The following is an 18,966-nucleotide window of genomic DNA, read 5'->3' as shown; positions in this document are numbered from 1 at the left end:
TTCTGTGCTTGCCATTTCCTCTTTTACAGCTTTATTTGATGTCGTTGTGCTTGGGATTTTCTGCCATTCTCGTTCTTCCGAGGGCGCTGCTATGGAGCTGATCTTCTGTTATGTGTTATGGCAGGAACTTGGTTGCAGGTCAGATGCTTGTTTCTTTGTTTTGCTTGCCTTTTCCCTCCTTCTGCCTGCATTAGTTGCTGACTATTTCTTGCCTCCTTCCTGGTCATTCCGTACTTTACGTATTTTCCCCAGCATGCATGGCTTCTTGAGAATCTTCATGCTTTCTTTAGTGTTTTTGCTTGGTGCATTGTTTAATCTTTCTTTATCCTTTTCGCTCCCTGCATTTTTGTACTGTACATCGTGCGCATGCATGTCTTCGTCCTTTGATTGTTTAATTTCTTACACCAATTCGCATGTGCTCCTGTTCTTTCCCTTGGTTCCTGCTATGTTCTTTTATGCTTATTGTCGGTTCTTACAAAGTCATCGTATCTGGAATGTTCTTCCTTAGTTATCTTAGTGAAATGGATAAAAATGCTCTGCGCCGAAAGCGCTATGCCGAAATGTCTCCAGATGCCAAGGCTGCACTTTTGTCACGGAGACGTGAAGCCAGGCTTGTTAAGAAAAAAGACAAATCCTCTCGATCTTATGTTCGTAGTGTACCGTTCGGACATGTTGAAACTGGTGTTTGTTTCTCTGGATCTGCTCCTGCTCCTGCTCATAACGACCAGCTACCAGGCTGCCATCATGAAGTTGCTGATGGTTGTCCTGCTGTGCTTCAGCAATCGTTGGACTATATGTCTACCACTATCCCTGCTCCACTCTGCCTATCTAGTGGAACTTCTTCCTCTGCTGTTGTCCCACATTTAGTTCAATGTAGTTTAGTTTCTGAAGGTATATACCATCGCAAAATTCTAGCTCTCTTCCCCCAGGACCTTTATAGTTATTTAGTTGTCTTCCCCATGTTGACATCTTTTATTGTCTTCGCTTCCCTCCGTACTATTCTCATACAAGTGAGTCCATATATTTGTACGGTTTGCAGCACCTCTGATGAGTCGTTCGGTTCACCGTAGAGAAGCTGCGGTAGATAGTGGTACTGCAACGCTAAAAGAGCAGGCCTGTCTCTCCCCCCATGTTTCGGCTACTGTTCAGCCTTCTCGTCCTTCTAGAAAACGTTCCACAGCCAATTGTTCTCGGAAAAAGAAAAAGAACAAGCTCCTGCCTTTGCATAGTCAAAATGAAAATGAACAAACCTGTCATTTGCATACTGAAAGTACATATGCCGTCTTAGGATCTATTGATGAGTCAAATCTTGGATCCCTTCGTTCTTCTGCTCCTTCATGCTTAGACGACTTAGGTGAGCATGGAGTGTCTTCCTCAATCACAGTCACTCCTGTGTCTTTTAGCCCTTCTCAGCCTACAGGTATTATTCATTCATTTTGCTAATCCTTTTTGTTTCTTTCCACGTCCAGCTTGTCAAACCCCTTTTTCTTTTGCAACAAACGGTTGTTCGGTTTAAAATAATACAATGATTTGCCAGGCAACACAAATGAGGCCAGCACATCCTTTGCTCCTCCTGTTGGTTTTACAGCCAATGCAACAAATTGTTCAACCGTTATATTGCCAGCAAAGAGGCAAACAGGTTGCTCTTTCATTGTTTGTCATATTCGTGACTTTTCCATCCATATTCCTTTCATATTAGATTTCTTTTGGACTTCCTTTTGAGTATCATTCCCGTTACATAACCTAAACTGCAGGGACGCTTCCTAGACAACGTCGCTCAAAAAACTCTAGGATTGATGAAATTCCTAAAGAATCTTTATTATTGCCTGATGCTCCTGATTGTCAATATTGTGGAGCTAAAAGATTCCATTTGGAGCCCCCTAGCTTCTGCTGCTCTCAAGGAGAAATTTCTATTGTTGCTCCTCCTATGCCTTACGCTCTAAAGCGTCTATTTATAGGAAATGATGAAGAATCTGACCATTTCAGAAAATTAGCTCGTACTTACAACAACAACTTGTCTTTCACTTCATTTGCTGCAAAGTATGATCCAGAATTGACAAGAAATACAAGAGGGGTATATACCTTTCGTGTCCACGGACAAGTTTATCATTTTCTAAACAGCTTATCACAGCCTGATAATAGAACTTGTGGAATCCATCTCTACTTTTTTGTTACTGATGAGCAATTAATCAACCGAGTTGCTGCTTCTGACAAGCTTCGTGAGAGCACTTTAAAGCTTTTGATGGACATACTTTCTAATAATCCTTATGCTAGATTCTTTAAGGATCTAAGGGATATTCCTGATCTTGAAAAGCATAATATTGTGCTTAATTGCTTTCCTGGCCTTGACCAGCGTATTTATAATCTTCCTTCTACTTCTCAAGTTGCTGCTATATGGACTGAAAATGATGATGAATCAGTAAATAGGCAAGCACATATTCTCGTATATAGCCACTCAAATACTGCTCACAAGGTCCAGCATTATTATGCTTGTTATGATCCTTTGCAGTATCCTCTCTTGTTTCCCCGTGGTGAATCTGGTTGGCACCACGGAATTAAGCGAGCCTATAAAAGAAAGCGAACTGAACATTCCTGTGATGAAGAGGTTATCATTGATCCCTCTTCTGTGCAGGAACCATCTTACCTTATCGATTTAGAAAAGAGAGGCAAGTATATCTCCTATGTTTTATAATTCTCCGACGTAACCGTTATCAAATAAACTTTTATTTACATGTTGACTTCTTTTTTCATTCCCTATAGCTGCTGACCATGCAAAAAAGGATGAGCATACTGTATCAGCTAGAGAATATTACTGCTATAGGTTCCAAATCAGGAAGAATGATGAATCCATGCTATTGCATAGCCTTAGATTGTTGCAGCAGTTTTCGGTTGATTCCTATGTCAAAATTGAAACATCGCGCCTGGATTTCCAGCGTAAGAGGCAAAATGAAATTCGGACAGAAATCCTTGAAGGAGTGCTAGATAGGTTCAAAAGTTGGTCGAAAGGTTATATTGCCAGCATCTTTTATCGGTGGTCCAAGAGATATGAGGCGCAGATATCTTGATGCAATGGCATTGGTACAAAAATATGGAAAGCCAGATATTTTCTTGACCATGACATGTAATCCAATGTGGAAAGAAATTCAAGATTGTCTGCAATTTAAAGAGAGAGCTCAGGATAGGCCAGACCTGTTGTCTAGAGTATTTAGAGCAAAATTTGAAGTGCTCAAGGCAGAACTTTTGGACAGAAAAATTTTTGGAGAAGTTGCTGCATGCGTTTATGTTATTGAATTCCAAAAACGGGGCTTTCCTCATGCACACTTATTATTAATCTTGAAACCACAATTCAAATTGCTTAATCCTGAGTCATATGATAGAATAGTTTCCGCTGAGCTCCCTGATCCTAAGCAGTTTCCTCATTTGTATTCTCTTGTTCTTAAGCACATGGTTCATGGACCTTGCGGAGACATGGCCAAGAATAGCCCTTGTATGAAAGGCGGTAGCTGTAAAAATCATTATCCGAAAAATTTCTGTGAACATACAACTCATGCTGAAGACAGCTATCCATACTATAGGAGAAGAGATGATGGTAGCAAAATAACTGTCCGCAGGTTTGAACTTGACAATAGATGGATCATTCCTTATAATCCATATCTTTTAGCCTTGCTTGATTGTCACATGAATGTGGAAATCTGTTCCACTTTGAAGCTGGTCAAATACTTATACAAGTATATCTTCAAAGGACATGATCTTATCAGCTTCAAAATTATATCTGATGATTCCCGTGCTGATGTCGATGAGATTAGAGAATTCCAGCAAGGAAGATGGATTTCACCCCCTGAAGCATTTTGGCGCATCTTTGAGTTTAGGCTAAACGAGATGACTCCAGCTGTCTATACTCTACAAGTTCACTTACCTGACCAGCAACTGATTACTTTCAACAAGAACTCAGACCTTTTACAGCTGATGAGGAAAATTGACTTTTCAAAAACCATGTTGACTGAGTTCTTCAAAATGAACAAAGCAAATGGAACGGCTAAAACCTTGAAGTGCTTTTATAGAGAATTTCCAGAGTATTTTGTTTGGTCTTTTAAATTTAAAACTTGGACTGAGAGAAAGCGTAAGAGAGCCATTGGAAGGCTGGTCACCGTCAGCCCTCATGAAGGAGAGAGATATTACCTTAGACTCCTGCTAACTCATGTTCGAGCTCCTACGTCATTTGATGACCTCTTGAATGTTGATGGCAAAAAAATGAATTGCTTTAGAGATGCTGCTTTGGGCCTTGGTCTTTTACAGTCTGACACATATATACAAGAAACTCTTGAAGAAGCAGTTCTTTTTCAAATGCCATCCTCTTTGAGGCTGCTATTTGCTACTATTCTTGTTCATTGTTCTCCAGCAGATCCTGCATTTCTTTGGAACAAATTCCAGCTTGATCTTTCTGCGGATTACCACCGATCTCAACATCTCTGTTTTAATACACCTGAAGAAATAAGCAATAAGGTCCTGCAAGAAATTAAAAAAATTGTCGAACAAATGGGTAAGAGTTTTGCTGACTACCATCTAGCTGCAGACACTTCAGTAGATGTTCACTATGAACAGCTAACAAAGGAAATTGAATGTGAAAAAAATATTGAAGTTCCAGCAGAAGATCTAATGATGCCTTTCAAATTAAATGCTGAACAGCGGCATGCCTATGATTTAATTCTGCAGTCAGTTTTCTGTCCTGTTGGCCAGAGTTTTTTTATTGATGGCCCTGGGGGAACCGGTAAGACCTTCTTATATAGGTCTCTTCTAGCTACTTTAAGATCCCAAGGCTACATTGCTATTGCAGTTGCAACGTCGGGTGTCGCAGCCTCTATTCTTCCAGGAGGAAGAACAGCTCATTCAAGATTCAAAATACCATTAGATTTTTCTAGAAATAAAACCTGCCAGATTAGTAAACAGGGCAGTGTTGCAAAATTACTTTTTGAATCAAAGTTAGTCTTGTGGGATGAGGCTTCAATGGCCAAGCAAGAAACTATTGAAGCCTTTGATGGTTTGCTTAGGGATATAATGGACTGTGACCGTCCATTTGGAGGAAAAGTAGTTGTTTTCGGTGGCGATTTTCGCCAAACTTTGCCAGTTATCAAACAAGCTACAAAGCAAGTTCTCATACAATCTAGTCTCCCTAACTCTCCTCTATGGTCTCAGCTGGAAAAGCTGCAGTTGGTGCACAATATGCGAGCCATTTTAGATCCAGCATTCTCAGACTTCTTATTAAGAATAGGAGAAGGAAGAGAAACTGTTGATAGACATGGCGAAATAACTTTACCTTCTGCCATGGTCATTCCTTATATTGAAAAAGAACAATCTTTGAACAGGTTAAAGAATTTTCCCTCCAACGTATTGCTTTTATTCATTTTTTTCTAGTTGAATGTTCATGCATTCTCACTTATATTTCTTACAAACAGGTTGGTCGAATCTGTTTTTCCAGATTTAATGACCTATTCAAAAAATCCTTATAGTATGATCAATAGATGTGTCCTTGCTCCAAAAAATAGCTCCGTTGATGAAATAAATGACATGATGATCAAAAGATTTCCTGGAAACCTTCATGTGTACGTCAGTTCTGATAGAACCGTTGATCCCCGGCATCAAGGAGACTATCAAGATTTCTTGAATTCTCAAAATCCAAAAGGCCTTCCTCCTCACAAGTTGCTACTCAAAGAAAATTGTCCAATCATGCTTATAAGAAATTTGAACCCTACAGAAGGATTATGCAATGGAACGCGACTCATTTGCAGGGAGCTAAAGCAGAATACTATCTGCGCAGAGATAGCTTTTGGCCAACATCGAGGCAAAAGAATTTTTCTGCCTAAAATTCCTTTACAAGTTTCTGATAATGACAAGAATGGCTTGCCATTTATAAGGACACAATTTCCTGTCCGTGTCTGTTTTGCTCTGACAATTAACAAATCCCAAGGCCAAACACTGGATTACGTTGGAATCTACCTTCGCGAGCCAGTTTTTTCTCACGGCCAATTATATGTTGCTTTATCCAGAGTAAAAACTTCTGCAGCACTTAAAGTCCTTATCCTGCCTGGAACTTTTGATGGCATAAAAACTGATTGCAGGACTAGAAATGTTGTCTTTGAAGAAATACTCCGACTAACTAAAAACTAGGACTGCATGTTAGACTTATTTATATTTAAGGTTAGTTAGCCATAATTATTATTTTGTTCTTATAATGTCTGCAATGGCATTCCTTATTCATACTGACATTTGATAGATATTCTCTTTATTGGTTTCCATTTAGCATGGAGAAGCCCTTATCCATAAAAGAAATTGTGCCTGATATGCAAGACTGGTCATGCAAAGTTATTGTTCAGGAAAAACAGCAGATTACCCAATCACTGTCAACGCCGACGAAGAAGCAAAAGCTTATTTTTGTTGACACAGAGGTAGATAAATACAACTTCTATATTTAAAGTTTCTCTTTATATTATATTCATAATCACACCTGATTCATTCTTGAACATTTTCACTTACGAAATAGGGATCAAAGGTTGAGGGCATTATTTTCAACCATGATATTTCTAGGGTCGGACCAATCCTGCAGGTCTACAAAAAGTACAAAATAACCAATGCTGTGGTTAGACCAATCGACTCAAAATATCAAACGGCTGAACTAACAATGCAGTGGATCCTCACTAGTAAAACTGTCATTGAAGAGGATGCCGATGATGAAGATATAATGCCTGTCAAATTTAACTATACTCAATTCACAGACTTGGCACAGTATGTGGATCGTAAAGATAAATCTGTAGGTATGTATGTTCTGTGTTAGACATATATCATGCATTTCAAATCAGGACAGCTTTTACAACAACTTTTTCCTTTCACAGATGTCCTTGGAATAGTTATTGAAGCACAGGACAGAAGGGTCATTAATAAACATTTCAAAGAATCAGTTGTTCAGAAATTCGTCCTTGTCAATGAACAGTAACCGGCCCTTTCTGCCGCTTGCCACACTCTTAGTTAATTCTGTTATAATTCAACGTCTATATGTTACATGTCTTAACAGCTGCCTATTGCCTTCATGTTAGATCACAAGCTGTCATGCTTTCTATGTGGGATGATTTCATCAAAAATGAAGGGCAACAGATTATAGCTGAAATAGGCAACTACCCTGTCATCATATGTCGCAGGCTCAAAGTTAACAACTATAATGGTAATTCTCCCTCTATACATCTTTATTTTAATTTTCATTTTTGTAAAAAATCTGATACAGAAAATTTCCCAATGTATCTTCATTCTTAATCGTATAGGAGTTGCGCTGTCGACATGGTTTGATTCTGCAATCCTTGTTGATCCTCCTGTACAGGAAGCAAGAGAATTAAAGAACTGGTATTGATTAATGCTTTATATCATGTTAGCAATCAATCATATATAATCACTTGTTTTGATTATTTTTTTTGTTTCCTCTATCCCAGGGCGATCAGAAATACCAAACTACTTGCAGCAATCATTGATGAAAAAAGCTATATTAAGTATAACCCTCAGATATCTGCAAAGCCAGATCAAAAAACCATTTTGATTTCAAATGTCAGACCATCACAAAAGGTTTCAGCATTTCTTCATCTAATCTGTCATTTAACTATCCATTTACATATTAACATATAAGTTAACACTGTGGCTTCCATTGCTGTCTTTTAGAATATATGGGTTAAAGCAAGGTTCTCCTTTCAGCACATATTCCACAAATACTGGTATATGAGCTGTAAAAAATGTTGTCGGGGCACTGCTGCTGCAGATGGAGTTATTTTTATGTGTAATACGTGCAAAGAAAAACATCCTGCTCAGCCTAGGTACTTACTTTGAAATTCATTAATGTATATATTCTACTTATTTATTGCTAACTCTTTTTTAACACATATGCCTCACTCAAATTTACATACATCTATAGGTGTCGCTTTGATATGGATTTATGTGATGATACTGGTGCCATCACAGCTTCTGTTTTTGGAGAACAAGCTGAAAAGCTGCTAAAGTTCACTGCTCTTGAAATAATGGACCATTTTAAGCAGGCCTGTTTTCCTTGCAAAAAATAACTGTCAAATTATTATCCCTTCCATTTAATTGTTATTGTAGCAGACTTCTGCATTGTGAATATAATGCTTATCCACTCACCTATTTTTCCCGTCCATATTTTCCTTTTATAGAACATTGAGCTCCCTCTGGAGGCTGTCCATAAGGAGTTGGAGTCCAAGTGGTTTCTCATACATATAAAACCAGTGCAGGCTCAAATGTCTGATGCAAAACAACGCTATACAGTTATCTACTATTCTGAACTTCTCAATAGTGATGCTGTTGATTCCCCTGCTGAATCTAAAAATGCTGAATCCAAAAATCCTACTTTGTTAATCGAGCTGCAATCTGACACCACTGACATCGTCACTTCAGGTATTAACTGTTTAGCAGTAACATTTAATTGTATCTATGACATTAATAAAACCTCCATTTCCTTCTCAGGTCAAATAATAATGCCTCATAAACATCTGTTCAAAAACTCCTTTGTTCTTCTAATTCTATTATACAATTGACTATATATTCATCTATCATTATTAGATGTAGCGTATATAGACATATATTACTATTTCGCCTTTGTTAACAAATTTGATTTTCTTACAGGAGCCACAGCTATTCAAGAAACCAAACCAGCTTCCAAGGCTAGACAATGTTTAACTCAAAAATTGGAACTCTTAGCTGATCAAGCCAATAATACTTCCCGTTCTGTCAGTGAAGGCTCTAAGAAGAAGTCCAGGCTCATGTAGACTGGTGTTATTTCCTTTTGTGTTAATAACTCCGAATAGGTAGCTGTACTGTATATTGCTATCAATTGCTTTTTGTTCACCGCCTTATTCTGCCTCAGAAACCACGCTACCCATGCCTGATCCCCTTCCTTTGAACTTTATTTTGTTTGATGGTTTATTCTCCTAGGGGAACTATGCTGCCAGTGCTTGATTCCCTTTGTTGGAACTTGCAGCTAAAATGAAAATAACTTTTATGTCTTGTTCCATTGCTGTTCTAACAGGACATTTTACTGTCATTTACTTTTTTCCAGCTATTCCACCTTTACATTTCAATCCGATGCTCATTACCCTTCAGTTACACCAGAACACTTTAGTCACAATTTTACTGAAGAGTTATCTCCTTCTGCATTAATTATTCAGTGGATATAACAAATATAGTATCAATTATAATATGTACTTCTCTGAACATCAGCATTGTCATCTACTAAACTACTGGCCCAACACGCAACCAATTATATTTGTTCTGCTGCTATAAACAGGAATCACTTGATAGTATATATATATAAGTCTGTTTCCTCTTCCATTCCTTCTTACTATGTGCATGCCTTTGCTTACAATTTACTACAAATCTCTTTCTTTATGCTTTCATAGCTCACACTTATCCAACTACACTGACCAACTGCTCTCATCCATTCGTCTTAACACCTTCATGGCACAAACATCTATCGTTTCTATGAATTCCTCTCACAGCACGAACAATGCTCCACAAACATATTGCTTTTTTATTAGATGCAAAAACAAAGGACAGGTAATAATATTTGTCTCCAATGTTATAGATTTCTTATGCTTTATTCTTCAACTTGCGTTCAAACATGACCTTCCTTTTTATGCAACATACAGCCTTTGCCTGTTGAATTTCAAATATTGCTGAGCCAACACGATGACACTACAATCACCTTCAGACATGGATTGCAACGATGGACTATCTCAGTTAGAAATAGCAGCTTTGAAGAAGGATGGATAGAATATTGTCACCAGAACATGACCAAAGAGCATGATATGCTATTGCTTCGCCATGCTGGAGATCTAATTTTTTATATCATTCATTTCTGTGAACTGAAAAATCAAGTCTATCTCCGTTGGACAGTTTCCCTACCGAATCTTTTGCATCAGCAAAGCAGTATAGGTTCACAAGTTATATTTCCCTTTCTAATTTAGCAGTCTATATATACCACTTACTATATTTTACAATATTATTCTTTCGTCTTGTCAGATCCTACCTTTTTATCACTTCATCAGCAAATTGTTTCCTCATCACTAAGCCTGGATTTCTCTCAAGATCTATCCAATTCAATCTGCTTTTATCAGACGTTTGACTCAGCATATCCAAATTCCTTGGTAATCTTCTTTTCTATCCACCGTTTCTAAACACCTTTCCTCCGGCAGAATAATTTACCCTTCTTCATTAACTAACTTACATTCTCTTATTTGTAGAAACTCCCTCGGTTTGTCGATCACTTTTTAAATGGTAACAGAACTCCAACTATAGTTCTAAAAACTGGCAACAACATCACTCAAGTTGGAATAAAGCGCAACCGACTCAAACAAAATTGGAGAAAGTTTGTTCTGGACCATCATCTGCAGCATAATGATACGCTTGTCTTCATTCCAGAATCACAGACAAGCTTTGCTGTTTTAATCTTTAGTAGTGATGGAATTGAGAAGATTTTCCCTTGGTACAATATCTTTCTGCTGTACTTTTATGGTGGACGGATATCCACTTACATATGTAATCCTTCATTAAATATATAATCAGTTTATTATTAACCTGCTTCTCGACAAAAAAGACTGGTCTGTCTCATTTTTACTGCAATACATATCCAACAATTTACTCTGCCCAGGAATATATTCCCTTGCTGCAAAATTTTATCAGATTTCTGACAATGCAGTGACCTACATGAACTGAACATCACGCATGACCCAACACTCAGCAACCAAGCTATTCTTTTCTCCCTACAATATTCCTTCACTGTGCATTTTATTTGCAATATTTACTTTTAAAAATTTTATCAAATCAAAAAAACATTCCAATATAGTTCACATATCCCTTAGAATTCAATTTGAAATCATAAACCAAATACTTTTTCATTTATAACTTAAACTTTAACATATCAAATATTGACAATATTATGTTTAGCCAAAATTATAGTATATTCATCACTCTATTACATATAAACATGAAGGTAATTTCCAAAAAACAAAAAACAAAATCAAAACTACTTGCACTTGCACTGCCTAATACCAACATTCATACGTTTTATATAATAATAATGATTGGTATGTATAATAATAGAAGATTGAGTCCAAGGATAGGTAAATAATTTTTAATAAAATTTTTTTAATTATAATTGCCAATAACATTAAAATATAATCAATTGAAGTGTTTTATTTCCTTTAATAGGTGCCACATTAAAATCATATAAGTATAATTTAAAAATAACAAAAACTAAGATAAAAAAATCTTTACAGTTGCACTCCTTAATATTAACATTCATACTTTTTATATACTAATAATTTAAATTACAGTATTTACCATCCACTATAACAAATATTACAAATTCTCCACTTTAGATATAGAGTTGTGCGCCCATACTTATTGTTCCTTTTCGTATAATTTTCCAGTACCAGCCACAACCATCTTACTTTACACCAAATTATTCGTTCACCTTATAAGCATTAAAAAAGGAATTCTTGATTTAAATCAAAAAGTCTAGAGCTACTAGCAGACAAAATGCCGCAGGCCTAACAAAGGTTCCTTTACTGCATGCATTATATTGCTAGATTTGCAACTTCATGCCTGCCAATCTCTTTACTTGTTCTCTTTTCAACCCATCACTCAACTTATTACTCATATTTACATTTCCTACCACTCTACAAATCATTTACCATTTCTCTTCTACATATTCATCACCTGCTACCAATAAATCACATTTAGTTTCCTCTGCAAATACCCAGCACGCTCAATCTTCTCTTCAAAGTACATCCTGCTAAACAATACCCGTAAGATGAACCCTTCTACCATGCCTTTGTCTGCTATTCATCCGTCCTTGAAACACTGGGGAGTTACTGTCCAGGCAATTGAAGCAACACATGTGAAGTCTAGCTCAATTCTTCAGCAACAATTTCAAACATTTGTGCTTGCTGACGCAGAGGTAATATATATCCAAGTCTTCCTTTTACCTTCAAATCATCAAACTAACTTCAATACAATTTAATACTTGCTAATCACAGGGTACGACAGTCGAAATGCATGTTCCTCAAAGTATTCTCGATCAAACAACTGAACTGCTTGTACCGTTTAAAACATACCACATCTCTGGAGCTTTCGTTTCTCCGCCAATTACTGATACTGCCATCAGTCAATATCCATTTCATTTCATTGCTACTGAAGATACTTTAATTGAAGAAATTCAAGAGGCTGGTCAGCCTTCTCTTCCTCTTCATTTTCAGCTACATTCTTTCTCTACATTAGCCGTAATTGCTGACACTGATCAGCTTATAAGTAAGTTAGTCCTCACACCATGCGATATCTTGTCCACCTGCCAACAAATTACTAGCATCCTGATTTTTTTTTTAAAACTTCCTTAGATGTCATGGGAATTATACTACATGCTTTACCTGTGAAAACTATCACTTCTGACAGAGAAACATCCATTGCTCGAGACTATGTCATTGCCGATCGAGAGTAATAACCTTACCTGCTAATTCATTTAGTTATTCCATACATCATATATCCGAACAAACTATTCACATAAATATTTATTCTTCCTGTTTTTGCTAGCATGAGGCCATTCATTTTAACTTTGAAGAATGACTTCCAACAAGCCAATGGTCCTACAATTGCAGCTGCTCAAAACGATTTTCCAGTCATCATTGGCATAAGAATGAAAGTCACAACACAGAACTGTAACCAAATACCTCCTATTTATTATTTAAAAAACACCATCACACTTATAAGCAAAAAAATCTTTTTCGTTCATCTTGCTGTTCATATTTTCTTCCTTTTTTTCCCTTATATCCCAGATCTTAGTCTTTCAACTCAAGATTCGACCACTATTTTGATATCTCCAATAGTACAACAAGCAACGGATCTGCATCACTGGTCAGAATTTTTTAGGCGCTCTATGTTCCATCATTCCAATTACTCTGTTCCACCTTAACTTTTCCTTTCTTATTTTAGGTATCATCACAACGCGCCTCAGCTAGCACAGATGGTCCATGAACACAGTTATACTAATCCGCACATCCTTCTTCCTCCCCCTCACTACAATCAAATCCATGACATAGCCGCTCTGCTTCACTTCGTAAAATTCTTATACTACTGACCAATTTCACATCTTAACTTCTTTTTCATATTTCCTTGTTAATATTTCCCTATTGCTCCTCCTATTGCTTTTATTATTCTATGTAGAAACCAAGGACTGCATGGATTAGAGGTGTCGTCGAGCTTGATTGTAAACCTCAAGATTTTACCTACATAGCTTGTCCCAATTGTTATCACCCAAACAGCTGTGTAGATGAACGGAAAATAACTTGCAAATACTGCCAAGTTAAAGTTGATCTCCAACCCAGGTACTTATAAATAATATACCCTGTTTATCTTACTCAATCTATACCTCCAATCGCATGTACTTCACCTCATTAATTCCAGGGCTTGCATTTCCATTTGGATCACGGATTCAACTGGCACTCTATGTCTTACTGCTATGGGCTCTGAAGCCGAAAAGCTAGTTCAATTTTCAACTGCTGAACTATTCTATTTGCAAATGGAGGTAAGTACCTATTTTCTTTTATGCATCACTTGTTTCGGTCTCTTTTTCCCAACAACTTATTATATTCCTTTCACACTTTATTCTCACCAGAATATAAATATAACTCAGCATCTCCAAACAATTCTCCACGGAAAAATACTTACATGCTACATCAAACCCTCCACATCAAAGTTCAGAATGATCAAACGCTCAGCTTATCAAATGATCACTTACTACGCTATGGATGAAGTTCACAACGTTGACAACCTCAACATCAATGATCTCAACATTAACCACTGAAGACCTACTTATTCTGTTTTCTAAATCTACGTTCATTGGTATTAATGTTTTTTTACTTATCTGTTAAATATGCTGTTCATTACAATTTCCAAATTTCTTACTTTCTACTTTCCAATTTCTTATTACTTTACTCAACAACACTGGGCATGCCGATCTTTCAAATCCACACCGCGCTTATGCGCGGTGCACACCTCCTAGTGGTTATGTGAAGAGCTTTCGGGTGGTTGGAGAAGATGGTGCCATTCTTGACAAAGGCTCTATGGGCCAAGGAACTTCCAACGAATATGAAATGGGGAGACCCGATTCTGAGAGTGATGAGGGGACCGTACTTGGCTTTCAGGTTTTGAAGGATGGATTCTAATTTCAAAAAGGACTTGCCGAGCTATGAAATGTTACCAACGATGATAAACGAATACTTCTCCATTGTTTTACCAATTCAAGATTTAAGATAAGAATTATGACAGCTTTCTAGTGGTCTATTTTATTTTATTAGTCTTGTAGTTGAGTGGTGGACAAGACAAATGGAAACAGGCACCGACGGAAAATTGTAGCATCCAGTCCGATGACTCTAATCAATTCTCCGGCCTAGAGAACAGAACATGACAGTAAGTGGACTCAAGATTCCCAATACCTATGACGTCATCAACATAACAATGCAACAAGCTCAAAATAGAATTTCGCCTACTAAAACTACCATACATCTGTCTTCATGTTTACTTTTGCGATGGGTTTGGCCCCCCTCTGTCTTCTCTGTAAAGCCAACAATGGTAGTGACGAAGCAGCAGTTGTATTGCATACGTTTGTAGGCACGACGGCAGGGCTTCTTCTTATCTTGCTTTGCGACCTTGGGAGTTTGACCTCTCACCTTAACGACACAAAGCTAATGAACTGGGAACCTTACCTATGATGAGATCTGCTTAGAGCTACTAAGAGATCTGCTTGGAGCTGCTGAGACCATGGTTCAAAGTCGCGTAGCGGTTGCAGTCTCAGTCCGGACCGTTCCATATCGTCTCGGCATATCGATCGTGGTTTCGGCGAGACGCAAATTTTTAAAATATTTAATATTCTAAAATTTATAAAAAATATAATAAACAAAAATAATTAAAAAATTAGTAAAAATAATAAAAATTCGAGTTGACTCGGGATGACTCGGAGTGATTAGGTGTGACTCGGCCGTTCTAACCCTTCACGGTGACGTCTCAGCGAGTCGAGTATCTTGGAATCATATCGTCCCGATATCGTATCGGAAGGCCCGAGACGGTGACGAGACGACTCAACCGAGACTTTGAACCATGGCTGAGACTGCAAAGAGCGAAAGAGTAAGGATCGTTTAATGGTACTTTTTTTTTTATTACTATTATTGGTAGTATCTCATCATTGATAGGCCACAATATCTTCTTCAAAAAATGTCCTAAATAGCCGCCCGTCCGAGTGAGAAAAAGATGTTTGGGGTGCGCCACCTAAAAGGTCCTTTATTTATTAGTATAGACATTTTACTTTAAGGACCAATTACATATGCAAAAACTTTGAAGGATCAAATTGTTGTTAGTGAAAAAGTTTAGGGACTAAATTGGTGATATTTTCGTTATTTTTTAGTGCATCAAAAAGGTGGCAGAGACCAACAGTAGTGTAACTTAGACGGCTTTGTTGTATTTTGTTACTTAGTGAGCTTGGAGATGCAATCAAGTGTACTAAGAAAAAGATGGCACTCATATTATTTATTTTATTTTATATTGGCACATTTTCAATTTTCCAAAAAGGGTGTTTTTAACGTACATTAATAGAGATGGCACTGAAGCAGGTATGAGTAATAGGATTGGAGGAAATGCGAGGCAAGGGTGGAAATCGGGGAGGGGGAATTTTTTTCCCTCAGGTTAAAATAAGACGTGATGCGGGAGTATATATCATTTTATATATTAACAATTGTTTTTTAAATTTTAGTGTAAGTGGGAGAGTTTGAACTTATGATCTTTCGCTCACATTCCCTTCTTCCGAACCACCCAATCTATCCCTCTCCTAACACATTATAGTGGACAAGTCAAGAAACCTGATGTTCTAGTCTATTCTTCCTCTTTTCTTTTGCAGCAACTTTTCGCAATCACACTATTCGCCGCCTCTCCTTCTCATTCTTTGCCGCCTTTTCTCTCTTTGAGGCTCTCATATCTCAAAAATTCACACCCCTTCACATACAGATCTCTTACTTAGCCTCAAGCGTTGAGGACTGATCCATCATCACTATCCCTTAGTCCAAATCTTAGTGAGCAACAATTTTTTAGAGTAAAAATCAAGCCCTAGCAAAATGATGTGAAGGCAAAAGCAGTAATAGTAGGTCGGCATTCACTAATAGTAGTTTTTTTGTGGGTCAATTGTCACCATCTACTCTGCTCCTACTCCTACTCTAACTCATTTTAGGAGAAGAGCTAAATGAACCAATACGGAACCGGTAGGAACTGACCAACTATCGGACAAACAGGTGTACTATGCCCCAATGAAGCCACGTAATGGCAAAGCCATAGGAGACAATGTTTGAATTCTTGATCTCCCACCCCAACATAACTTTAAGTCATTGATGATGGCCAATAGCCCAAACAGATGTAGGTTACTAATAGTAGTTATAAGCGTGCGACTTTTGAGCATTGCTATGAGCTTTGGTTGCTGCATGTTATTACTGTGGCTTATTGTTGTAAGTTTGGAAACAATGGAACTTGAAGAAAAAAATTGCCATTTGTAGGCACCTGGGGTGAGCCGAGAGAGGATCGGAAGAACTAGGAAGAGGGGATGGGAGGTAGTTGTCTGAAGATGGGGTGGGGAGCGGGAGAGGGATCCTCGGCTCGTCCTGCTCCTATATACTAACTAGTTTTAAAGCCAAAAGACTAATATCAAAAGTCAAGAAATGGGTATTCAAAAGTATAAAATCCTTACTGTTGACATATGTAGTACAAATGCACATTATAAGTACAAAAAATTCTAAAACAAAAGTCTCACAAAATAAAAAGAAGAATTGAGAAACTCTTGCGGTTTGAAATTATCACTATCATTAAGGTTCTAATTGCCCTTACTACACTAAGTATTTGTGGTGGGGATATGGCAATTTATCCCTAGGATACACAAAGTGAGAAAAAAAAGTTGATAGTAAATGTCAAGTTTCTCAAACTAAATAAAAATCAATGATTCTAGTTAGTTTTTTTTGCTTGAAACTTGTTATTTATAGTAAAACATACATACAACAAAGATCATAAAGTGATTAGACCTATTCACTCATGTCTTGGGCATCAGAAGATGGCATTTGAACTTCTTCAAACATGAAAAGGTGCCAAATAACGTTTCGTAAAAGTTAACCACCGCATAAGATTCGCCCATGGATCAATATGCAAATCTTGAGCCCAGAATTCTTGAGCGTGTCCGAACTGAGCGGCAGTGTGTTGAGCGAACTACAGTAGAGTGAACTGACGCTGGCAGGGTAAGCGAGGCGAACGAACTAACAGAGAGGGAGCGAGCGAACTGTCCTGCAAAAAAGATGAACGGCGGGGCTAGTTCCCCGGAGTAGCTCTGACGGTCAAGTCAGCGAGAGCTCAAGAGTGGAGCAACAGCATAAGATGCTATATATATGGCGTACCTAGTATTGCCTTGGGATGGTGTATTTATAGAGTCCTTGATGATAGTTTCCTTGTAGGAGCATGAGTCCTTGTCAAGAGGGAGTCTCCCTAGGGCTCCGTCTACCATCTCCGAAGGGTTCAAGGGCCACGGCCCACTAGGCCCATCCAGCGGGGAGGCGGCGGCCATGCGCGAACTGGCATCCCCCTTTCTCGAACTATCCTGTTCGAGCTGACAGGCTACCACGTCCGAACTGACACGTGGCACCCGCGGACTGGCCCCACTACAATTCTAGTTAGTTTTTTTTGCTTGAAACTTGTTATTTATAGTAAAACATACATACAACAAAGATCACAAAGTGATTAGACCTATTCACTCATGTCTTGGGCATAAGAAGATGGCATTTGAACATCTTCATACATGAAAAGGTGCCAAATAACGTTTCGTAAAAACTAACCACCGCATAAGATTCGCCCATGGATCAACATGCAAATCTTGAGCCCAGAATTCTTGGACTCATAGAACAAAATCCACACTTTGGATTTGGCTTGTATCAAACTCGGATTTGCACACAGATCTTTATGTTTTGAGTTATTCAATGGATCTTTATGTTTTGAGTCCGAATTAACTTTTCAAATTCAAAATTAACAAGTCTCATAATTCCGTTTCATTTGACAAATTATTCCAACACACACTCATCTGAAAGCAAAGATGCTCACATGGTGAGTGGTTATTAAGTTTATGCTGCATTGTCGAGTTCGGTATTGCCACTAGGGCTCTTTTTTCATTATATAGCGACATTTTTTTAGACTTTAGCATAAAGGAATAAAGTAAAGGAAGATAGTGAAAGTGCCATTTTAACAATTATTGAAAGAAAAGGGGCTGATTGATTTAAAATGTACACTTCAGATGGTTAAATCTTTAGTTCCAGTCGTTACAATTTGTTTGGGAGATAGGATTTCATGAGAAAAAATTGCGAGAAATAAGGAACTTTTAGTAGTCTGCCACTTTTCTATTGGATAGAAAAAAATAGAAATGGGCTGATTCGACAAATGAATTTTGCATTTACACCTTTAAAAAGTTTTTCGCCGTTTATGGTCTAATTTGGATGGAAAGCTATAGAAAGCTTTGTAAAATTTTTTAAAATGCCAATTCTACCCATCAATGATTGCTAAAATTTTTTTAAAGAATATAAGTACTTAATATTTTGTTCAAGAGCTTTTAAAGAACTAATAACATCCATAAAAAGGAAGAGTTCATTTTAGTTAGGGGTGCGATTGAATCAAATCAAATTTAAATAGTGCACTACTTGAGTTTGATTTAATTTAAAATATGGCAAGTGTGGATGGAACAAGCTCGCAAGTAACTCAATTGGGATCCACTAGTTTGCACCACTTCTAATTGGTTATTTGTGAGTTTCTTTGGCCGAATGCAATTAAAGATCCAAGCCCAAACCCACATAGGTT

At 37.6% G+C, this 18,966-nt stretch overlaps 2 protein-coding genes across 2 annotated transcripts; both read left to right on the top strand.

Moving 5' to 3' along the window:
- The first annotated feature begins 3,069 nt into the window (after positions 1-3,069).
- Positions 3,070-6,165, top strand: LOC113759375. The gene is made up of 2 exons (XM_027301940.1): positions 3,070-5,363; positions 5,454-6,165. Exons 1-2 carry the CDS (start codon positions 3,070-3,072, stop codon positions 6,163-6,165), a joined length of 3,006 nt encoding a protein of 1,001 aa, XP_027157741.1.
- A 134-nt stretch (positions 6,166-6,299) lies between these two features.
- On the top strand, positions 6,300-8,816 carry LOC113759374 (replication protein A 70 kDa DNA-binding subunit B-like). The gene is made up of 9 exons (XM_027301938.1): positions 6,300-6,443; positions 6,539-6,809; positions 7,067-7,213; positions 7,311-7,389; positions 7,476-7,605; positions 7,699-7,850; positions 7,949-8,069; positions 8,205-8,445; positions 8,674-8,816. Exons 1-9 carry the CDS (start codon positions 6,300-6,302, stop codon positions 8,814-8,816), a joined length of 1,428 nt encoding a protein of 475 aa, XP_027157739.1.
- Positions 8,817-18,966: the final 10,150 nt, after the last annotated feature.

The sequence above is a fragment of the Coffea eugenioides genome, chromosome 2 (genome assembly GCF_003713205.1).
Source record: "Coffea eugenioides isolate CCC68of chromosome 2, Ceug_1.0, whole genome shotgun sequence".
NCBI classification, from domain to species: domain Eukaryota; kingdom Viridiplantae; phylum Streptophyta; class Magnoliopsida; order Gentianales; family Rubiaceae; genus Coffea; species Coffea eugenioides.
Note: the sequence above shows the minus strand (reverse complement) of the source record. Positions and strands in the feature narration are given on the sequence as shown.

What these genes read in the sequence shown, in the direction of transcription:
- LOC113759375 (XM_027301940.1), top strand. Translation starts at nt 3,070, where the DNA reads ATGGCATTGGTACAAAAATATGGAAAGCCAGATATTTTCTTGACCATG. An exon ending in AAAGAACAATCTTTGAACAG is followed by an intron (nt 5,364 to 5,453) that starts GTTAAAGAATTT and finishes TCTTACAAACAG; the next exon opens with GTTGGTCGAATCTGTTTTTC.
- LOC113759374 (XM_027301938.1), top strand. Translation starts at nt 6,300, where the DNA reads ATGGAGAAGCCCTTATCCATAAAAGAAATTGTGCCTGATATGCAAGAC. An exon ending in TTATTTTTGTTGACACAGAG is followed by an intron (nt 6,444 to 6,538) that starts GTAGATAAATAC and finishes CTTACGAAATAG; the next exon opens with GGATCAAAGGTTGAGGGCAT. An exon ending in AAACATCCTGCTCAGCCTAG is followed by an intron (nt 7,851 to 7,948) that starts GTACTTACTTTG and finishes ATACATCTATAG; the next exon opens with GTGTCGCTTTGATATGGATT.